This window comes from Macaca mulatta, chromosome 15 (assembly GCF_049350105.2).
Source record: "Macaca mulatta isolate MMU2019108-1 chromosome 15, T2T-MMU8v2.0, whole genome shotgun sequence".
Taxonomy (NCBI): Eukaryota; Metazoa; Chordata; class Mammalia; order Primates; family Cercopithecidae; genus Macaca; species Macaca mulatta.
Genome location: NC_133420.1, coordinates 90,798,331 through 90,820,286, shown reverse-complemented (window position 1 = coordinate 90,820,286; position 21,956 = coordinate 90,798,331). Strand labels below are relative to the sequence as shown.

The window sequence follows — 21,956 nt, the reverse complement described above, 5'->3', positions numbered from 1 at the left end:
TAATAACGTATGTTCCTAAAGAAGAACAAACAAGTGGGCAAAGATAATACAAATCCATATACACACACATATATTTTTAAAGTAATGTATATGGTAGTGAATAAAGCAATCCTATGTTTTATATTTAAATGCGTAGTTTGGGGATTTCCCTAGACTTTGTAAATCTTAATATTTTGGAGTACCAGGTGTATCCAATTGTTCAGGGGATTATCAGTCTTTCTTAATTTACGTGCCTTGTGTTCATTATCATAGTCAATCAAAATAAAAGCTCTCCGTATTGACAAAAAAGGAATCCTCATAGGACAGCCTTGTAAATTTGGAATAAGATTTGCAAAACCACTAGAATCTCATTTTTATTGATTCTGACTAGGGGTTCTTATACCTCAAATTATAAATCTATTTTATATGCATTATCATTATTCATAATAAATTGAGTTGTTCATGTAACAGCAAGGACTCATTTGTAATTCTTTTTAAAAAGCTGATTTGGTTTTCACTAGGGCTATCTTCAGACCTCCTATTTTGTGAGAATATATTAAACACCATTTGAAAATTTTACTTTAATAAAATAAGGAATAGATAAGTGTTTGATGTGCTTATAAAAAGTCTATTCAATTTGTATGTACATATGTTAAAAAGTGAGGTTTGTAAACCATGTGAAATACAGTATTGAAGCATGTAACATTTCTCTTAACTAAATGCTTGGTTTTAAGAAATTATCTTCCACAATACTATTTATTAGCCTGCCTGGAATTCAAAGCAGACATACAGGGAATGCATTAATTTACATGCTTATGCCTTTAAATGAAAGAAAATTTTACGGGAATAAACGATAATCACTAACAGATTAAACAGGATCCTAATCATTTTCATGTGAATAATCATGCTTTAAGAGGGAAAAACATACATTTTATTATCAAAAAACCCTGAAAGTTTTCAAGTTTCTATAGAAAATGAAATGGTGGAAAACTTGCTCATTTATATGGAAGGAAATTAATCTTTTAAAACATAAATATCAGGTTTGCTGATAGGTCTAAATATGAGGTCAACAGAGCATCTTCTTGACAAAATTCAATGTATTTCTATTATAGATATCTATTGTATAATTCACTATGTCAAAAAGCAAAGACAAAATGTCATACAAAGAAATCAAAAATAACACAACTCTTCAATTCAAGGTAAATAGTATTTTTATCAATGAATTGTAGACACTTACTAATAAAAAGCAATTAATAGTATTATAAGCCACCAAACTTTCCATCAAAAATAATCTCCTGTATAATACTTTATGCAAAACAATCTGCCCTGGGCACAATTAACCCCCATTGTGATAAACACAGCTATGCTTAAGGGTAACAGTTCCAAAAAGAAATTGAACCGGAGGAAACAAAATACAATTTAGAATTGCAAATATGTTTGCCATTATTCCATTGTTTCTAAATTTGTCCAGATACAGATTTTCTGTTAATGTTCCAAATTTCCACATGTACTACACACAGAGTTAATAAGAAACAAGTCATCAGAGCTGAGCTTTTCTTAGTAGAAACAAATACATGAAATAAGGACTTGTTTGTTTACAAAGCTAAAGCCTGTGTGCTTAAAAAAATAAAGGGTTTTTTTTTTGTCTTTTGCAGTCTCTTTCATTTGCCAAGCCCTCCTATGATTATTTTGCAGGGTTCTCAATGTGAATTTTGCTTTAAAGCTTTATAGTTCATTAAACAGGGCTTGATCTAACTCCTTTTACCCACTTTTCACCCATGGAGGTCTACCACCTTCTTTAAAAGTCTTTCAATGTGGGAAAGTGGGATCTGTTATTTGGAACAATTGTGAGACCAAAATAAGTCACAGTTACACTTTCATCTGTGAAGTGTGATGCATACTAACCTAGAGACTACTAACTATTAATCATATTAGCAGGTTTGCCTGTTGGTGAAGGTGAAAGCTAGCAACATCTACCAGAGGAAATAAAAAGGCAGAGAGTAAGCAAAGAGAGACACCTACTTGACTGCATGGTTCTAGCTGATATTTCTGCAGTAGAAGCACCCAGGCCTTGAGGGGAGCGTGCAGCCAGACGGAAATAGTATAAGCTATTTGGTTTCAGTCCTTGCAGCCTATATGATGTCCCTGGCTCAATGGTAATTCGTTGCTGGAAGCAATAAGAGAATGTGGTCATCTTCAGTAAGATTCGTGCAAATACTTTTTAATCACACTGTCTGGACTATCAGATTTGTATCATCAGGATTATAATCTCACCAAAATATCACCAAAGGAGTCAATAGTGAGTATTATCCAGGGCTATACTAAGGAAATTATATAATGAAAATATCAGTTTAAAAGGCAAGTTTCTACAAAGGTAACTGGAAGAAGGGAAGTCAGAGATATTTTTAATGTTGACACAGTTAGCCAGACACATCAGATAAGAGGAAGACTGAGAGTCCAACACCCATGAGTATGTTCTGCCCTTAAATGCATGTATGTTGCTGTGACACAGATCACAACAGAAACTGACACCTGCCCCTAGTAGTGGAATCTGCCCAACATGTGCAATTTTAATTGAACAGATATCTACTCATCTCCCATGACCTTCTGAAATCTCAATTGGAGGCAAAGAAAATATGACCAGAAGTAGCAACAGTAACCAGTATACAATTTACAAGAGGTTGCTATATAAAAGAAATTTGAAATTGCCTAGTTTTGATGGGATAAAAATCATGTTAGTCACTAAAGAAAGTTGAACAATTTATTGGAAACCACATTACTACCCTAGGTTGATCTAAAATAACTGAAAACCTTCCTTTCTTTGTGAATATAGAAACCTACAGCCAGAAAAAAAAAAAAATAAATAAATTCACAAACTTTTGTGGACTTTTGAAATACGATTTTGTTAATCAAATGCCGCTGTTAATCAAATGCCACCGTTAATCAAATGCCATCCTGGCTAACTCAGTGAAATCCCGTCTCTACTAAAAAACAAAAAATTAGCCAGGTGTGGTGGCGGGCGCCTATAGTCCCAGCTACTGGGGAGGCTGAGGCAGGAGAATGGCATGAACCCGGGAGATGGAGCTTGCAGTGAGCACAGATTGCACTCCAGCCTGGACGAGAGAGCCAGACTCCATCTCAAAAAAAAAAAAAAAAGAAGGAGAAGAAGAATTCAAATATAAAACTAGAGAAACCATCCCTAGGGTATTCTGGCTTACAAATACAAAAGTTTTCAGAAATTTCAGATCCACCAAATAAGAAATAACAGAATTCCCTCAATAAGCAATTGTAGAGCATAGTAGCTGAGCCAACATTCAAGCATCACAATTCTCCTTTACTCTTTGTATGTATGTGTGTATGTATGCATGTATTTTAGTTTGGTGGTGGTAATGAAGGTTTAAAATAATTCAAAGCTGATTTAAGCCTTATAGAAAACACCAATTGCTCAAGTTGTTATCATGAACACTTTAAGTCATACCGGCATTTCAACTATATAACTTTTTAAGTGTATTTTTTATTGGCTTTGTTAGCTAAATCTAAATTTATATTGGCTTTGTTAGCTAAATCTAAAAGCACTGCATTTAAAACCTATTCTTTTGAGATTCTGCTCAATTCAAACAGATGGAATAAAACAGTTTACAAGAACATATTAATTTATTACAATATCCAAATATAGTGCCATTAACCCCTTTTGTCCTAATGTTCCCCATTGGACTTCACAATAATAAAAGAAACATATTTATTACTATTATGTATTCTCATTTTGAAAATGTTAGATGTATCTTAATATCGATTTCTATAATGTATTCAAGCTGCACTCGAGAAGCAGTAGACCCTAACCATTAACAACACAGACTCTGGAACTTGATTGCCTAGACTCAAATCCCAGCTCTGCCATCCACTAGTGTGAGACTTTGAGCAAATTATTTAACTTTTTTTCCATGCCTCCATTTTATTATATGTGAAACAGATTAATAAGAAAGGCTAGCTCCAGTGCTACTATAAAAATTAGATGCTTTAGAACAGCGCTATTAATGAGTTAGTTATATTGGTTTTCATTTCTCTTTTCAATGACGATCAATAATTGCCATGCCTTCTACACTCTGTTATTTTATTTGCACAGCATACTCAAATGTTATATACACTCACCTTCATACCAAATACTTTATAGCAAACAAATTAACATTTGCTATGGGAAATCTTCATAGCAAGATTCATCCAGCCAAGGACTAGTTCATCTAGCCAAGGACTTTCATTAACATATAGAGCTAATGTAGTCACCTGTCCCCACAGTGACTTAAATACTTTCATGCAGAAGAGAAAGACAGTCCCCAAGTCTCACTGAGTATTTATTCTTCTATAACCTGATACATCTATGGAACTTGGAGCTCTGTCAGAAGCACATTCCAATAGGAGCAAGAATTATTTTGTTTTGTTTTTCCCCAAAGCCTCCAAATAACCACTCTGCTGTTTTTGTTGCTGTTGTTTTGGATTGGGGAGGGGGGGGTCAAGTTCCTCTTTTCAGTAGTAAATCTTTTCCATCAAGGTCCTCAATAGCTATCTGACCAAGAATGTGGGTAAATACACAAAAATAAAGAAGTGACCCAACGTAAGGAATAATTCCCAGGGTGAGAAACACTATAGTCTTACCTCCTCTCCATGCTCCCCATCTTTGTAGACCAGCTCATAGTTGGCAATGGTATCTGAGCGTGGAGGTGTCCAAGAGAGCAAAATACTTGTTTCAGACTCAGGTTCTGCTTTGAAGTTTAGTGGCTGCCCTGGTACTAAAAACAGGGAGGCAAAGGATTGAACTCACAATCACCAGGAGTATTCACAAAGTTCTTTCATAGTGTACCCGTTTAAACCTTTCGAAATCTGTACATATGTACCAGCTTAGTGGAAAACAAGCTCCTTTACATTGTCCAAGTTAACCTCTTTGTACACAGGGCAAGTACAATGTTATAAATCCTGCTCCGGAGTAGTAGAACGTCTACACAAGATATAGTAGAACTAACAAGTATAAAGTCTATTGGCCTCTGAATTTAATTTTAAGGAAAAAATTCTTTACTTCATGATATGGTTGTTAGTAATAAATAATATAATTTAAATAAAACTCTTGCAATATTGCCAAAAGCATAAGTGCTAAATACCTAAAAGTATTGTTATTTACAACTGAGTAGGAACTTACTCTCTAGCACTACATGTAACATTAAAAATTATTTCCAATTAAACTTATAAGATCCTACCTTTACTCCAATAACAAAACCTACAGGCAAACAGAATCACTTAGCATTTTGTCTTACCAGCCCATATTTTGAAAAAGAGGTGTAAAAAAGGAAAAACAAAACAAAACTCTATCACTTACAAATAATTACTTCTAATCTCTAAACTATGTTAAATTATTTAATGCATTACACCTAATACAAACAAAATATCCCCCCTAGTGCTACAAAGCTGAACTACTACTAAAATTAAGACGTTTATAGAATACTACTTATCAGAAATATGGTAACTTAAAGAGATCATCTATAATTCTGTTAGCCACGTAATCTATTTGATAGACAATCTGGAAGAGCTGTTTATCAGCTGTAATAAAGAACGGAAAGTCTATTCGGTTTAAAACACCTTACTCAAATATACTAGAATAATTACTAACCTAAATGTCCTAGTCCACACCTGAGCCTATCAGTTCCCCTCTATCCCTTACACACAAGGCTGAGTCAGGGTGTCACTGGCACATCTAACAGTACATTGTTCTTGGCCACCGTCTGCTCTGATTGGTGAGTGTCCATGCTTTCCCAATTGTAAAATATTTTGATCATTACCCTTGATATTATGGCATGTCTCACTGCTCTGTGGCTGAACATATGTTCACAGTCCCTCAAGTTTAAATGAGAATTCCATTTATATTTAAAGAAAAAAAGAAAACAATAATACTCCACAGCAGAGGAGTTAAAAAAACATCTAAAGTGTACTTTAAAACATCTAAAGTGGCAACTTCAGCAAAAACATTTTAAAACACATACAATACAGTATAATTTGTAGTTGAAAAGAAGACTTTGGAGAAAATGTATTGCTTTCCTTTTCTGTTATAGTTATGTCTCTGTAGTATAGCTTTTAAAAATGCCCTCTGTTAAAGCAGTCTTCAAGAATGATCTGTAGAATCCCTAATGATAATTTTATTGCTCTGGTAAGTCAGCGTGTGTGTGTGTGTGTGTGTGTGTGTGTACAGGAATACATGTTTGGACTGATGCTTAAGGTCACAAATAATCAGTGCTTCCTATTTCTAGTTGCCTTCATCATCTTTTCTCTCTTTTTAAAAATCACAGGCCTTGAAAGTCTCATTGATTTGATGTCTCTGGGAACTTACTTTCTGAACAGAGTATCATATTTTTTTCCCCAGGACCTGCCCAGTGGGTGACCTAACACAATCATTTAGATTGAAAGGCAAAAGAATATAAAACATCGAGAAGCAAGAAGCAGAGGGACAGAGGGGAACAAAACACAAATAGGCAAATTGCAAAGCAAATGGAAAATGCATTATTTCTAAAAGGGAAATACCGAAAGCACTGGCAGGGGCAACAATGGAAACAAGAGTGATCAGATAGATGGGAAAATTATGATAGGATCTAATATTCACATGATGAAAGGGTTTCTCAGGCTAAAAATGCACACATATGCCTATGTATGCAGTCACTGATTTTTTTTCCTAGTTGTATCTGCTTCTTTCTTTCTCCCAATTTCCTGGGAAACAAGAAAGTCTGTGTTAGCTCCTGACTCAAACCAAACCGGAGTACAGTATGGTCAAGAATCAGAAACACAGAAAACATTGAAGGGCTGCTCTCAGGATAATAATTGCCTCTTATGCATTTCTTCCCTGCCTAATGCTAATAATAAATTGACATTGATTGAAAACATCTTGGAAACCTAATTAACTTTTTCTTACTTAAACTGTTTACTTTTTGCTTTTAATTTGTCTTGAGGAAATTCCCAGTTGGTCTCAATATTTCATTCTTGTTTAGTGACACAAGCTTCGTCTGATCATGTAATTCTGTTTGTTTCTATTAAGAGCCCCTTCCCTCTAAATAATGACTTAAGTAGACACATCAGCGTCTCAGAGAGTACACTGTCCTTTTTATTCTTGCACAAAGCTAAGAGCTGGCTAGACAACTTGATGCAAAGTGTCTTCATCTAATGTACAGGGGGTTCTCTCCTGTTCTTTCCTTATCCTCCTTTTGAAATGGTTCGGAGGGTAACTTCATGTATTAGATGTTAAACTCGTGGTACAGGCTTAGGCATGGTAACTCACATCTGTAATCCCAGCACTTTGGGAGGCCAAGTTGGGAGGATGGCTTGAAATCAGGGGTTCGAGACCAGTCTAGGCAACACAGCAAAACCCTGTCTCTACAAAATAGTAAAACTTAAAAATATTAGTTGGGCATGGTGGAGCATGCCTGTAGTCCCAGCTGCTTGGGAGGCTAAAGTTAGAGGATCACTTGAGCCCGGGAGGGTGAGGCTACAGTGAGCAATGACTGAGCCACTGCAAACAACCCTGGATGACAGTGAGAATCTGTCTCTAAAATAAATAAATAAATAAATAACGTATAAAATAAACATGTGATGCAAACACAAATGCTTGGAGGTGTCAGGTAATTTAGAAGAGTGAGAAGGCCATAAGGGGCCTGGGGCCCAGTGGCGCGTGCCCCCCACCTGAAGAGGAAGCGCAGGCCATGCTCAGTGACAGCAGGCTGCTGCCTTGTGAAATGTGGGCCCACTCTTGTCCCAGCCTCAGATTTTCTTCACAGAAGTTGATCGTGAACCTTCCAGGTAAAACCTTTCCATTCTTAATTACTGAAAATTAATTGAATTTTAAAAGCACTGTATGGGGCAAAAATGTGTCTACAGGCTAGATTCAGCATATGGGTCAGGGTTCTAAACTAACCTTCCATGATCTCAGGCTCCAGACTCATCAATGGCTTAAGGGTTTACTACCCACACTTCCTCGGAAATTGAGGGTGTACCTGATGATATCACTTCCTCAGGGCATTTCATCATATTTAAACCCACCACCATGAAGCGGAGGATGCAAAGGAATTTTAAAAAAAGGTATAAAATGAATGTATTTTTAAATTCCCAACATATTGGTCCTAATAAGCATAATATATGTATATAAGAAAACACTTTAGGGGCTACAGACTGTCATATTTGTTTTCTCTGTAACACTTGAGACAGGGGAGTACTTTCATTATCTGTCAATTGAATTTTTATACCAAATATTGTGTCTACAGAGGTCCCATTTCACATTACTATTAATGTTTTCTCTATATATATGTTTATATGTATTTATATATACAAATGTATAAATGTAAATATTTACCTACATTTTATTGATTTATTTAGTTAGTTTTGAGACAAGGTCTTACTGTATCACCCAGGCTGGAGTGCAATGGTACAATCATGGTTCACTACAGCTTTGACCTCCAAGTCTTATGTGCTCCTTCTGCCTCAGCCCCCTGAGTAGCTGAGACTACAGGCATGTGCCATAATACCCGGCTAATTTTTTAATTTTTTTGTACAGACAAGGTCTCAATATGCTGCCCCAGGTTGTCTGAAGTCCCCGGGCTCAAGAAATCCTTCCACCTCGGCCACCCAAAGCACTGAGAGTATGGGTGTGAGCCACTGTGCCTCGCCTTCTTACACATAGATATTTTACACTCTTGTAATCATTACACACCACACTTTCTCACTGGTATCTTTTTCTTACCTTCACTTACCAATCCTTTGTCTATGTATATCTTATTTTATTTTTATTTTATTCAAGAGCCTTTCTGTGTTGTAACATTTCCTTCGCTGATTAACTTAACATAAATTTTATAAGAAAATGTGAGATTCTGGGAAAATGATGGGCAAATAAAAACAACATATCCAGACCTTCAAGCAGTTACTTCATATTCAAAGGAGAGAGATGATACTGACCATAAACCAAATTTACAATAGGACATGGAAAGAAGAAATAAACTAAGCAAAAGTTTTTCTTTAATATTATATTTAAGAAGTCATTATATAGTGTAAAGGTATGTCCTTCCTCTTGATTACTTATTTAATGTTCACAAGGAAATAGAAATGTGAGCTATCAAGTCCCTAAAATAAGATTATAATCCCACTAATACATATTAAGTACTTGAGCATTATTATAATTATACTCTATATAAATATGTGAAAGCAACGCAAAGAAAAGGGATAAAAAAGAGACTAACAAAAGAGAAACCTTCACATTATCTGAAATGCTGATATCTTAGAAGAAATTAATATTTGAATAAAATTTAGAGATTATCTCTAAAGAAAGGTTGACACATATTACACTGCTAAACAACAGTTTCATCTTGCTATAGTATAAATATGAAATATGACCAAAGATACTAGAAAACCCATGATTGCTAAAATATCTAGTATTTTAATAAGGTACGTGTTTTAAAATGTGTGTATCTAGCATGTTGATAAATGATAACAACAATAAAACCGACAGCCAGAATTATAATGGTAGTAAAACAAAACAAAATTCAAAACAAAGAGTCTGATGTGTAAATGCCACAAATATATCATTGACAAAATAAGTACTTAATACACAAGCATCAGCACAAATCTTACTCTCAACAGTCATTAAATATAAATGAGAAAAAGTTAAATTTTATTATAGTTGTATTTATATCCAGTGCTCCTTTAATCACTGCTAAAACTATTCAGAAAAAGGATTTAAATTGGACTCAGAACTTTGGTTATTAGAAAGCAGTCTTTTTCTAGTTTGCTTGTATAGGACTGTTGACATACACTAATGAAATGATTTATAAAGTTCTGGAAACCTAAGAGACTTTGTCTCTAAATGTCATAGCTTATATTTTAACACTTTTGCAATGCCCAGAATTTGTAATAGCATTAACATCCCTAAAATGTTTAAAGTTGATACTAGTCATTAGTATTTGATAAATATATATATAGAATTCTTTATCTTTTGAAGGCATATATCCATATAAGTCAGATGATTTTCAAGAATCTATTAAATGAATAGAACTAAAGGTCAGACATGCTTTCTAAAGAAAGTTCAGAAAAAAAGGCACATATTAGGATTTAAGATTTATAATGCCTCTAATTAGCATGAACATCAAGCAACATTTAATGCATTAGGTTTGAGATTTAACTTACTTTTTTATCAGAGTTTTATTTGCACTTCTATAAAATATAGTTACCCTATGCTTTTAGTATAATTACCTTTATAAGAAAACTACAGGATGTTCTTTTTTCCTTCCTCAATGTGTTTTCTAATAATGAAAATATTTTTCTAGCTTAATATAAATACTTCCCTTGTCAATGGCCATATATTTCCCATATTTTCAAGGTAAACTAGTTGCAAGTGACTTTGTAATGCCAGAAGTCAGGGCTATGGAGAACTGGGAAGACTGACCCGTATTTCAGAAAATAATCATCACAATGAAAGTCTTTTCATATTTAAAACCATTTAAAGATTACTCAACACAGTCAACTGTACTAATATTCACAATCAAGGAGAAAAACTCACTATAAGACAGACAGATCATATTCTCATTTTCTGTTTTACCAGAAATATACAAATTTACATCAATCCTTCACTTATATCCATCTGTGTGACTCATATTAGATAAAATCAAAAGTGAGACTTCTCTCTTAACCTCACTTTGATCCTAAATACTGTTCTTTTGGAATCCAGTTTCAAAAAAAAAATAGGAATGTGAATGTCACAGAATTAAAGATAATAAAACTAAATGAGTACCTTTCAGACACAGAAGACATCAAAATGTACATTATCTGTGTATTTGTAATTAAAATGTACTTCAATGCCTACATATTACTGATCACTAAATTTTCATGAAGTTGGAGGAGAAAAATTGCAGTGCAAATAATCATATCCTTAAATTTTGTATTTCATAGTGGGTATTGTCCTAGCATAAATCCTAAGAATTCTTTAGTCAGTAACAAGAAAAAGGAGCAGCTCAGTATTAATTACATCAGAACAAACATCACTGTTTTTGGCAGGTGTCCACTAATATCCACTGGCCTTTTTAATGAAGCCTATAGAACAGATCAAATCATTGTGCTATTTTGGAGGGTTTTTTTTAGCTTATTGATCTTGGCAGGCAGTCATTATATCACTAGATATCTTCTCAATCAACAGGTATTAAAAGTAAAACTATTATGAAAGATTCTTGGAAACATCTTCATGTAAAAAAGTTAGTCAAACAGAGTGGGAACAACTATTCTAATATATCCATGTCCCATTCATCTAGATTTTCTGAGTTCTGTCACTAAATTAAATCAGAGCTTTTGAAAGTGGAGTCCCCAGCTCACAGTAACTCAATTGCCCCTCTGATAATATTACCTTCACTGAGTAATGATTCCATGTCATATTCTGTCCACTGGTAATATAAAAAAATAAAGATATGGTCTGTCTACTTAAACATTGCTTCTATATTTTTCCATAAATTGCAACTGAAGGCATCAGTGTTTTTCTTTTTCTTTTTTTTTTTTTTTTTTTTTTTTGAGACGGAGTCTTGCTCTGTCACCCAGGCTGGAGTGCAGTGGCCAGATCTCAGCTCACTGCAAGCTCCGCCTCCCGGGTTCACGCCATTCTCCTGCCTCAGCCTCTCGAGTAGCTGGGACTACAGGCACCCGCCACCTCGCCCGGCTAGTTTTTTGTATTTTTTTAGTAGAGATGGGGTTTCACCGTGTTAGCCAGGATGGTCTCGATCTCCTGACCTCGTGATTCGCCCCTCTCGGCCTCCCAAAGTGCTGGGATTACAGGCTTGAGCCACCGCGCCCGGCCGGCATCAGTGTTTTTCATTTAGCATTCTAAATACAAGGATTCTCACAATTGTCAAAGATTCACATTTTGGTTGAATTAGGTTTAGAAAAAAATTTTGTTTCTTAGATAGTTTAATCTTCCTGCCATTAGAAAATAAAAATATGAAACACTATAGATTTCTATCTTTAAACTGGTGCTTACAAAACTTAGAGCCAAATTTAGCCAAATTTATTTAAATTGAGTTAAATTTCAGCCAAATTTAGTGCTTGAGTGTAATGATCTTTCATAAAAAAGTTCTTCCTTCCACTTCTTTTAGATAAACTTACTTTTTTTTTTTTTTCATTTCTAAATGTTTTCATGTGCTTCTGCACTGGAATAATCTAATAGCTACTTCAGTATTTCAGAAGTAGGCTATGTATAATTCTTAAATATATGAACAAATGAAACAATTGCGTTTTTTTTTTTTTCCTGCCTCTTTTCATTTAATTGCATACCTAGGTGGGCATAAAAACGCAAAAACTATCACATTAAGCATATTATTAATTTAAAAGGTAATGGTAGTTGATAATGATTTGGCTCTGTGTCCCCATCCAAATCTCATCTCAAACTGTAATCCTCATGTGTCAAAGGAGGGACCTGGTGGGAGGTGACTGAATGATGGGGTGGTTTCTCCTATGCTGTTGTTGTGATAGTGAGTGAGTTCTCACGAGATCTAATGATTTTACAAGGGGCTCTTCCCGCTTTGCTCTTGTCCCTCCTGCCACCATGTGAAGAAGGTCCTTGCTTCCCCTTCATCTTCTGCCATGACTCTAAGTTTCCTGAGCTCTCCCCAGCTATGTGAAATTGTGAGTCAATTAAACCTCTTTCCTTTGTACTCAGTCTTGGGTATTTCTTTATAGCAGTAACTAGCACAGTAGTTAAAAGTATCCAGAATCCCTGGATTTAAATTCTGCTTTTCCACTTAGTAACCTTATGACCTAAGGCAAGTTTCTGAACCACTTTTTATCCTCTTTGATCTTCAATTTACTCATTGGCAAATGGAATAATTCCACATCTGCCTAATTGGTCTGTGAGAATAAACACATGCAAAGTTCATAGTATAGTGTCCTGCATATGTTAGCTACTATTATGATGATTACATATTAATAATTTAATGTTTTACATATTAAGTTACAGAATGTTTCTCTCCATTATCTAATCTATATCCTCTTATGAATTTTATTGCATCCTACGAAAATCCATATATTGACATCCTCATCCATAGTACCTCAGAGAATAACCTTATTTCAATATAGGATCTTACCCATGGAATTAGTTAAGATGAGGCCATAAGAGTGGCCCCAAGTCCGTTATGACTGGTGTACTAGTAAAAAGGGAAATTTGGGCACAGGAATGCTTAAATAACATAATGTAAAGATGAAGGTAGCGATCAGATGATGCTTCTACATGCCACGGTACAGCAAAGATTGCCAGCAAACCAACCAACAGAAGTTAGGGCAGCAGCATGAAGTATATTTTCCCTCACAGCCTTCACAAGGAACCAATCCTGCCATCACCTTGATCTCAGACTCCTAGGCCCCAGAAATGTGAGACAATAGATTCCCATTGTTTAAACCACCTAGTATGTGGTTCTTTTTTACAGGAGCACTAGAAAACAAATAGAACCGCTACACTCTATAAGGTGGTTATTATTGTAGACTAGAAAACTGAAGTTCAGAGAGAGATGAAATAAATCACTTAAGGTGACAGCTAATAAATGAAAGCTTGGGATTCAAACCCTGGTTACGTTACTCCAAGACCAAGGATTGAAAAAATATCACCGCTGAGAAATTTAAAAAGCTGAAAGTGGACTGTAAGTCCCCATATAATTTCTTATAATTTTTTAATAGTTATGTAGCTGCTAAAACAGTATAACAAAAAGCAATCTCATAATAGTTGACCACTTTTAGTCAAGAAAAAGCAGAACAAGATTTACAGATATCTACATTTTCCAATGAGAAGCTTTTTTGATAAGAACAGCCTACAGTATTTTTTTTCTGCATATTACTACAGCATATAAATACAGAAGTACTGCAAATGGCACATAGAGAAGATATATGGACAGTTTTTAATACAACTGTGGTGAAACATATTTTTATAGCTGGCTTTCCTACAATGTCGTACAGAAAAGAGTAAATCCATGAACAAGCCAATGAGAACCAAATAATGGTATGAAAATAAAGCCAGACAAACTATTAATATAAATGTGCTCTGAGATTCCTAGAAGCAAGGAAAACAGTTAAGCATACTTCATATAAAGACCATGACGTGAAAACAAGTCAGTGATTACAGGTATCAGTGAAATAGATGATAGATACATTATCTAGTACAGGCATCTGAGAAAATTTATTAATTACCAGGATTAGCAGTGAGTTATGTCTACAGATTATACTGTCTCCAATAATATGATTATTATGTCGATTTCAGAACAAGACAACAGCATGCTGCCAAAACATTCGTAGATTAATGCAGGTTTAAAAGATGCCAACTCAATAAGGAGTCAAAGAAGTAGCTCTCAGATGCTCAAGAATAAACATTTGTTTGTTTGTTTGTTTGTTTGTTTGTTTTGAGATGGAGTCTTGTCTGTCACCCAGGCTAGAGTATAGTGGTACAATCTTAGCTCTTTGAGAACTCGCAAACTCCACCTCCCAGGTTCAAGTGATTCTCCTGCCTCAGCCTCTCGAGTAGCAGGAATTACAGGCGCCTGCTACCATGCCCAGCTAATTTTTGTATTTTTAATAGAGATAAGGTTTTGCCATATTGGCCAGGCTGGTCTCGAAGTCCTGACCTCAAGTGATCCACCCACCTCGGCCTCCCAAAAGTGTTGGGATTACAGGTGTGAGCCACTGCGCCTGGCTCAAGAATAAACTTTACAAGAGGTCTCTTATTTTATATTAGCCCAAAGCAAAACTGATCACCTTGAATTAAAGACCAAAGAGGTTTAATATCCTCTTAGGAAAATAAAACCACTGGGAGGACCAAGTATTCCTTCATAAAATAGTTTAATGTCTGCTGTAGCTCTTAGCAAAGTTAATGAATCAGGCCCCAAAGTTCTATCTGAGATCTCAGTAACTGTCTTTCTTTGTCCACTGAGGCCATACAAAGAAATATAGAAATTAAAGCCACTCAGAGAATATTTATTTTTAAGCCAGTAGCTTCTGGCAAATATAAGCCATTCAAATACCCAAGGCCCTGGAACAGTTTTATTTTTTAGCTTTGTTTTGAACCATCCAATCTTACACAAATTAAATACTCTTTTGAGACCACTCTACCATACTAGCTATTACAAGGAAGTGTAGTTTTTCTATTCTCAAAACTGGGCATAGGGGAGACATTTTTCTATCTCATGCAGAGAAGTCTTCAAGTCATTCCCATACAAATTAAAAAGAAGGGGTGCTAAATGCATTGTTCTGCTCAAAATGATTAGTTTTTCAGATGTCCATGCTTGTTCCTTTTCCGATATCTATCATCTCCTGCTTTGAAGCCCTAAATCTCAAAAATTAAAATTTATACCATCTTTGTTCTTTCTTTGTTTTGGTCCTCCTCCCCTCTCTGCACCAGCCCTTCCCGCCTGCCATACTTCCCATCCTGAACCAAACTTACCTCCTGTCTGAGTGATGACTTGTATGTCACCTGAAAGTGGACCATCTCCAATTGAGGTAAAAGCCAGGACTTTGACAGAATATGTTTTCTGGGGCACTAAGTTGCCAATAGTAGTGATTTGGCTGTCAGCTACATTGTGTTTCATCCAGTTGTTCACATGTTGAGTGGGATCCATTGTATAATAAACTCTATATCCTTGGATCTGTCCATTCGGCTCTTCAGGTTCCTTCCACTGTACCAAAATGGTGGTAGAACTCAACATTCTTGCCTGGACATCCCTTGGGGCACTGGATGGTGCTTGCTCTGAGGTCTGTGTCAGCACAGGTTCGCTGGGAGGCCCCCGCCCAATGTTATTGACAGCAACAACCCTGAATTCATAATCCGAGTAGGGACTTAGTCCAGCGACACTGTAGCGTGTGGTCGCCACCCCATCAATTTCTTTGTAAGGTTCCTCAGAGTTTTTAGGTTTATGCTGAATTATGTAGTAAGAAACAGGCTCAGGGTTCCCAGAGTCCCACGTCAGTGTGATGCTTGTAGCTGTGCTCTCGGTCACTATAGGAGTTCCTGGAGGTTTGGGTAAGGCTTGGATGGGGGAAGATAAAAGACAATGACTACCCATCATCCCTAGAATGTTTCAAGAATCTATAAACTCTACTATGAAAATGACAGGATTATGTGTCTACTGAAGATTTAATTAAATGAAACTACAGCAAAGAGTAGTTTTCTGAGTGGCCAGGAAGTACAGTAAAACATACATAGGTGACACAAATACTGCTTCACTAGAAGGGCTTGATAGCATATTTTTAGGCTTGTATCCAAATCCTCTACTCATTAGCTAAGTGATCCTGCATGCATTCCTTAACCTCTCTTTGCTTTAATTTCCGCATGTGAAAATGGGAAAAACATTATTATTTAAGTTATATTCTACAGCTGTATGTAACTGTATTTCATGGGTTTGCTGTGAAGATTAATGAGCCAATCCACTAAGATTCTTAGAATGTATATGGAACTCACACAAAACCTTAGTATTAGCTGCAGTTATTACTATTATTATACCAAAAGCTTGGCCAATTAGCCCCTTGCCCCAGTAAATAAACGGTAAAACTGAAATACCAATAAACATTGAAAAGAACAAAATGTGGAATACACTAAAAGGAAATTAAATTGCTATGAAAGAATAGCATCTATATTGTTGTAAGACATAGTACCATTACTAAAAACTTTCTTGTAAATAAACGAACCAAAAATTTTAAGGTGCAAAAGAACAGAAATTCCAAATCAATGTTTTATTCTTAATATTTAAAATTGCTGAAGGAACTAAATTAAGGCACATTCATGAACCACTTTTTAAGGTATTTTATTGTCATATTAATATGCATTCTATATTCCACATCAGAAATATCTGATGTAGCTACGCAACAAATATTTGCAATAAAATCCATCTTTTTAGAGGTCTAATTGTTTCTTTTTGGCAGAAGAATACAAATAAAAATACTACTAATTAAAAATACAAACTGTCTGCCTTGCTGACCTCATATTCAAGTGCCTTATTCTAAACAATGATTCTGAAAGGCAGTGATATTAGGGTAGGAAGGGGCATTCTAATAGTTGTCTCTTTAGAGAAATCCCAAAGGGTAACATTCATATAATCAGCCCTTTAGTGTCCCTGTTTCCTTCTTAACATAAAGGCAAGAAGTATAACACTCCCTAGAATGGCAGCTGTTCAAGAGCAGCAAACTCGTACTTCTGACTTGCTGTAAAATCGTGAATGCCTAGAATGCTGCCTGGCACTCGGTAAGCTTTTAATGAGAATTGTTAAACAGTTAACTGAATAAATGAGTCGGCACCTATTCTTCTCACTCTCTTCAACCCGTTCTTTTGTTTTGATTTATTTTAATTTGCCATTAAGATTCATCCTTATGTTTTATTTGTTTATTTTTGAGGTGGAAATCACAGGGAAGTGACACGAGTCAGGAAAACAAAGACAAGAAGGTGAACAAAATATTAGTTGAAAGTGGCCCCTGCTTTTGAATTCTTAAAGGTCTTCAGCAAACCTTCAAATATTTAAAGCTGAAATGGTAATTATAAAAAAGGTGATTCAATATTTACACACTACTCAAAGAACTACAGAATGATAATATTTTGCCAAGGGAATTTACTGAAAATAATAATAAAATTAAATTTGTTTAAATATTCTGGCCTGGCATTTTTCAAGGCTCTGTGTGATCCAGATTTCCCCTACATGTCTTTCTGAACTTTCAAAGCAAATACAAATATTGCTAATTAAAGTTGTGCTCACTGATATTTAGCTGACATTATCAGTTTCACTAAGTCACATTTATTGTACAGTACAGGTTTTATATCTGTAATGTACAGATAAATACATGTGTGCTTATTATGTTAAGTTTATACAACACAACATTATTTCACACAATTATAAATATTGACAATGTGTACCTTTGTTCTCATGTCATTAGTTTTATATAGCACATATTTGATATATATGCTTGGTTAGAGATATGACACCAGTTATAACATGTGTATTGCATTTTCTAAGATCACATCTAAGAATGGCAGCTTTTTTAGAGTAGCAAACTCATACTTCTCTGACTTGCTGCTGAATTCCGAATGCCTACAACTTTGCCTAGGAAAGGAAGATAATTTGTGTTCGTTTTGCAATAGTTCTAGCCATTTGCAGAAAACTTAAGTTGCCCTATGTCTGATTCAATTTGCAAACACTTTCTCAAATTCTATAAATACTGGGAAAAAAACAAACAAACTGGTATCCTCACATGCTTGTACTCTTTTTCTCTTTGGTTCAAAAATATTCATGTAATACGGTACTTGGGTGATATTTAGTCTGTTTTCTAAAGGAAAGAATATTTCTTGAGCACTAATCTATGCAAGGTGAAAGATAAAACTAAAACAGAATATACTACTACTTGCCTCTTGATTTCTAACAGTAGGGCCTGCCAAAAAGTTAAATCATCTATTATTAGACTATGTTGATTTCAACTTTTTTCTTCTTTTTCCTTTGTATTTAGAAATTTTAAGCATTTATTAATGCTCATATTGACTTTTCTTGGGGTTCTTATCAAGGTTCTGTTCTAGTATGTAGACTGTACACATCAGTCCCACCATAATGGTTGACCATGTCTAAAATTCCTAGTTCTGTCTGGTTAGTGCCTGGGCCTCCATGAACTGTCTTTTAATATTTTGATGATTATCTCCACATAGGCTGCCAGATACTTCCAAGAAAAAATCCGCCTATCTAAGCTTATGCATCTTATATAATACCACAGATATGATTAGGTTATACACACATTTAAAACTCTGAATAATGAATTATTTTCGATTTTCAAGGATGGGCTTCCTAGAGGCATTAATCACTTGGCTTAAGCGTACCCAGATCCTCAAAGCATGATCCATTGAGCATACCTTTGACAGTGATCTGTGCTATTGCTTCAATGACACCCAGTGTCGACATAGCAACACAGGTGTAATTTGCTGACTGTCTTACATCATTCAGTTCTAGCACATTTCTTCCTATTGGCATATCATCTTCAGGTGTCAGATCTTCTGCCCCCAACATCCACTTTACATAAGGCATTGGTGACCCCACGGCCACACAGGTGATATTAACGCTTCCACCTGGCATGATTTCATGATTAGTGGGTGGGATAGAGAATCTTGGTGGGACACGGCGAACTGGAACAAAACACAAGGGAAATGATAACATATACAAGGCAAGAAAAAGTGGATTATTAAACACATGACATGCACCGTACAGACACGATTCAACAATTGAAACATATTGTGGATTGTCCAAAAACAAAACATAAAGAAAAACTGTGGATAATACAGACCATACAAGTATGGTGTGTGTATACACAGAATTATTTAGTTTAGTCATTGATATCTTAGACACACTCATACAAAAGTTGATTCAGACCTACAAGGGCCCCACAAAAAACTATCTACAAACTAACAATACACAAACATCATGCATAAGATAAACACAAAAACATATACATGCAGGCATATAACAATGATTCTATGCAGGCATGTATATGCAGAAAAGGGAGCTGGAAGGTCACCAGCATGTTTAAGTTGACTATCAAAACCAACTTCAGTGCTGTGCACTTCCAGTTGATGTGAATGTAGGTGTGGGACCACACTGTCACATCCCAGCCCTGGAAAACATCACCTACAGTACACTGAAAGTGCACTTTATGTTTTCAGATTCATAGTGGATGCAGCCTCAAGACCTCACACTAACACTGGAACAAACACAGAAATGTATATACATATTGATTTGCAGTCACAGAAGAAGAAACAGGCTAACACCAGTAGAGATACTGGATTGGGTCATGCAAGGCATGCACAAGATGGAATCTCAAGGCCCGTGCTAAGGATATTGAAAGAATGGCTGGAATCCAAGACAGCAATGACAGCAGAAGTAGTAACGGGGCAATAGAAATAAACACGAAAGGGGGAGGTAAAGTATAATGATTGAAATACAGAGATGTAGGGGATGATAGGGTTGAAAGATAGATTAGGCTCAAGTTGTTAAAGGTAAAGATTTCAAATTCAGAAAAAGAGATGGGTGTTTCACATACAGGATTCCATTCAATTCATATCTAAGGTAAAACAACATAAATGACAACAAAATCTTTTAAAAGGCTTTTTATGCCCACATTCAAATTGAGAGACATTGGGAAAACATACAGCAGGACATGACATTAAGAGAAGAGATCATATTAAAGCAACATAACACAGAAAAATTACCAAGCAATTAAAGTTCAGTGTTCCTGCTTCAGATAATTTGCAGGTTTGTGTGTGTTTAAGTAAATGTGTTTTGGATGTGATACAAGGAGAAGGTGAGAGAGAAATTGGTTTCATCTGGGGCTTTTACTGGCAAAACGTCATACCATAAGAATTTGAGCTCTAGAGGGTAATCTTTAGGAGCACACCTTAAATACATTTAATAAAGTGATTTTAAAAATTATAAATAAACTGATAAATAACCTCATAACCCCAAGAAGAAGATAAGTAATTCTGTCTGAAAACTTTTTGGCTGCACTTAAGTCAAGATAAACCTCCGCTGATTTGAGATGGCTCACTGCAATGGCCTCATGGGTGAATGACAGTCATGGGAGAAGAAGAGAAAGCTAAGCATGCCTCCTGCAGTCAATTCACAGAAGTTACACAAAGCAAGCAGGAGCCAGTGTAGACTCTGAGGTATCAAAGAACATATCAAGAAAAATGGAGGAGAGTTTAGTCTTCATGCTTGGGATTAGGGGAGAAACTAGAAAAAGTCATTCTATGGGCAGCAGGCATCCTTATAAGACAGAAATTAAAGGCGGGGTGGGACACGGGGAGAGTGGAGCAGGAAGGAAAGCAGGAACACTGACCAAGTTAACTGGACTTTAGAGAGTTAAGTGTTACCAGTTACCATGCACCCAGGTACATTCTCTCCCATCATGCACCACAGTTAGATATCACCAGCAAGCACCAGAAGCCATGGCCAGGGCATTCTCTGCTAAAACATACCATTAACCAAAAGAAGAACACAATGCAGCTACATTCATTTCATTTGTATTCTTTGTTATTGGTTTAATTAATAGTTTTGTAAGGTGGGTAAAAAGTAAAAAACACACCAACCTTCTCGCAGCTCTGAGGGATGTAGGGGGTTTGATGCAGAACACAATGAAATGAGGAAAGGAGAAAAACAAGGGAAACACAGAGAGAGTAAAAAGGCCATATCAAGGCTTTCAACTGCTACTTGAACATCTTTATTCGCTCTAGTTCATCCTTTCTACCTCAGCTGGAAAAGTTAGCAATATCTCACAGACTACCATGGTATTAGAAACAATAGCTAGCATCATTTTGAAATTTTCCATGGAAGAAGGTACACATGCCTCATGCAGCAAGGGAGGTCACTATTGTGGAAAAAGGATCAAGGGACTTTCAAAGAATTTAGAGAAGAAACGGCTTTCTTCATATTTCCCCACCCCAGACTCCATAAAAAGAAAGGAGAGAAAAACATCCCCAGGGAAACAAAATTACCTCTAACAAAAATTTCAAAATCAAGCTAGGTATTTTCTTAAGGGAACCCATCCTATTGTAACTTAAAGCCCTCTCAGTCTTTAATTTAATCCCACCCCCACCCATGCCTTCGTGGTTATTCACAGATATGTAGACCAAGAATAAGAACACTTCCACTAGACAAAAATAACTACAGGAACTGGCTTTAAGAACTCTCGGGAAGCGGAAGTACTTCATTCTAGTTGAGTGGAAAGGCATAGCCATTCATAAGCTCAAAATTTAATCATTTTTATTACTTCATGAGAACATATGAATGTATCCTTATAATTCATTCTTGTCTCAAGGACAACTCACGTTACTATTTAAAATACAGTTTTCCATGGCAATCAAAACACTAAACATTTCGGTCTTAACAATTCAAAAAAGGTGTACGTATGTGCACATATATGAATAC

General features: G+C 35.7%; 1 protein-coding gene across 15 annotated transcripts in view; it reads right to left on the bottom strand.

Annotated features, from left to right (window-relative positions):
* The window catches only part of PTPRD (protein tyrosine phosphatase receptor type D), a 548,445-nt gene that overhangs the window by 187,538 nt on the left and 338,951 nt on the right, over positions 1-21,956 (bottom strand). For all 15 annotated transcript variants that reach the window (XM_077966648.1, XM_077966651.1, XM_077966654.1 and 12 more), the window contains exons 7-10: positions 18,893-19,162; positions 15,455-16,036; positions 4,630-4,763; positions 2,002-2,146 (exon numbers count right to left, since the gene is read on the bottom strand). In XM_077966648.1, coding sequence (XP_077822774.1) covers positions 2,002-2,146; positions 4,630-4,763; positions 15,455-16,036; positions 18,893-19,162 — 1,131 coding nt within the window. The remainder of the gene's footprint in view (positions 1-2,001; positions 2,147-4,629; positions 4,764-15,454; positions 16,037-18,892; positions 19,163-21,956) is intronic.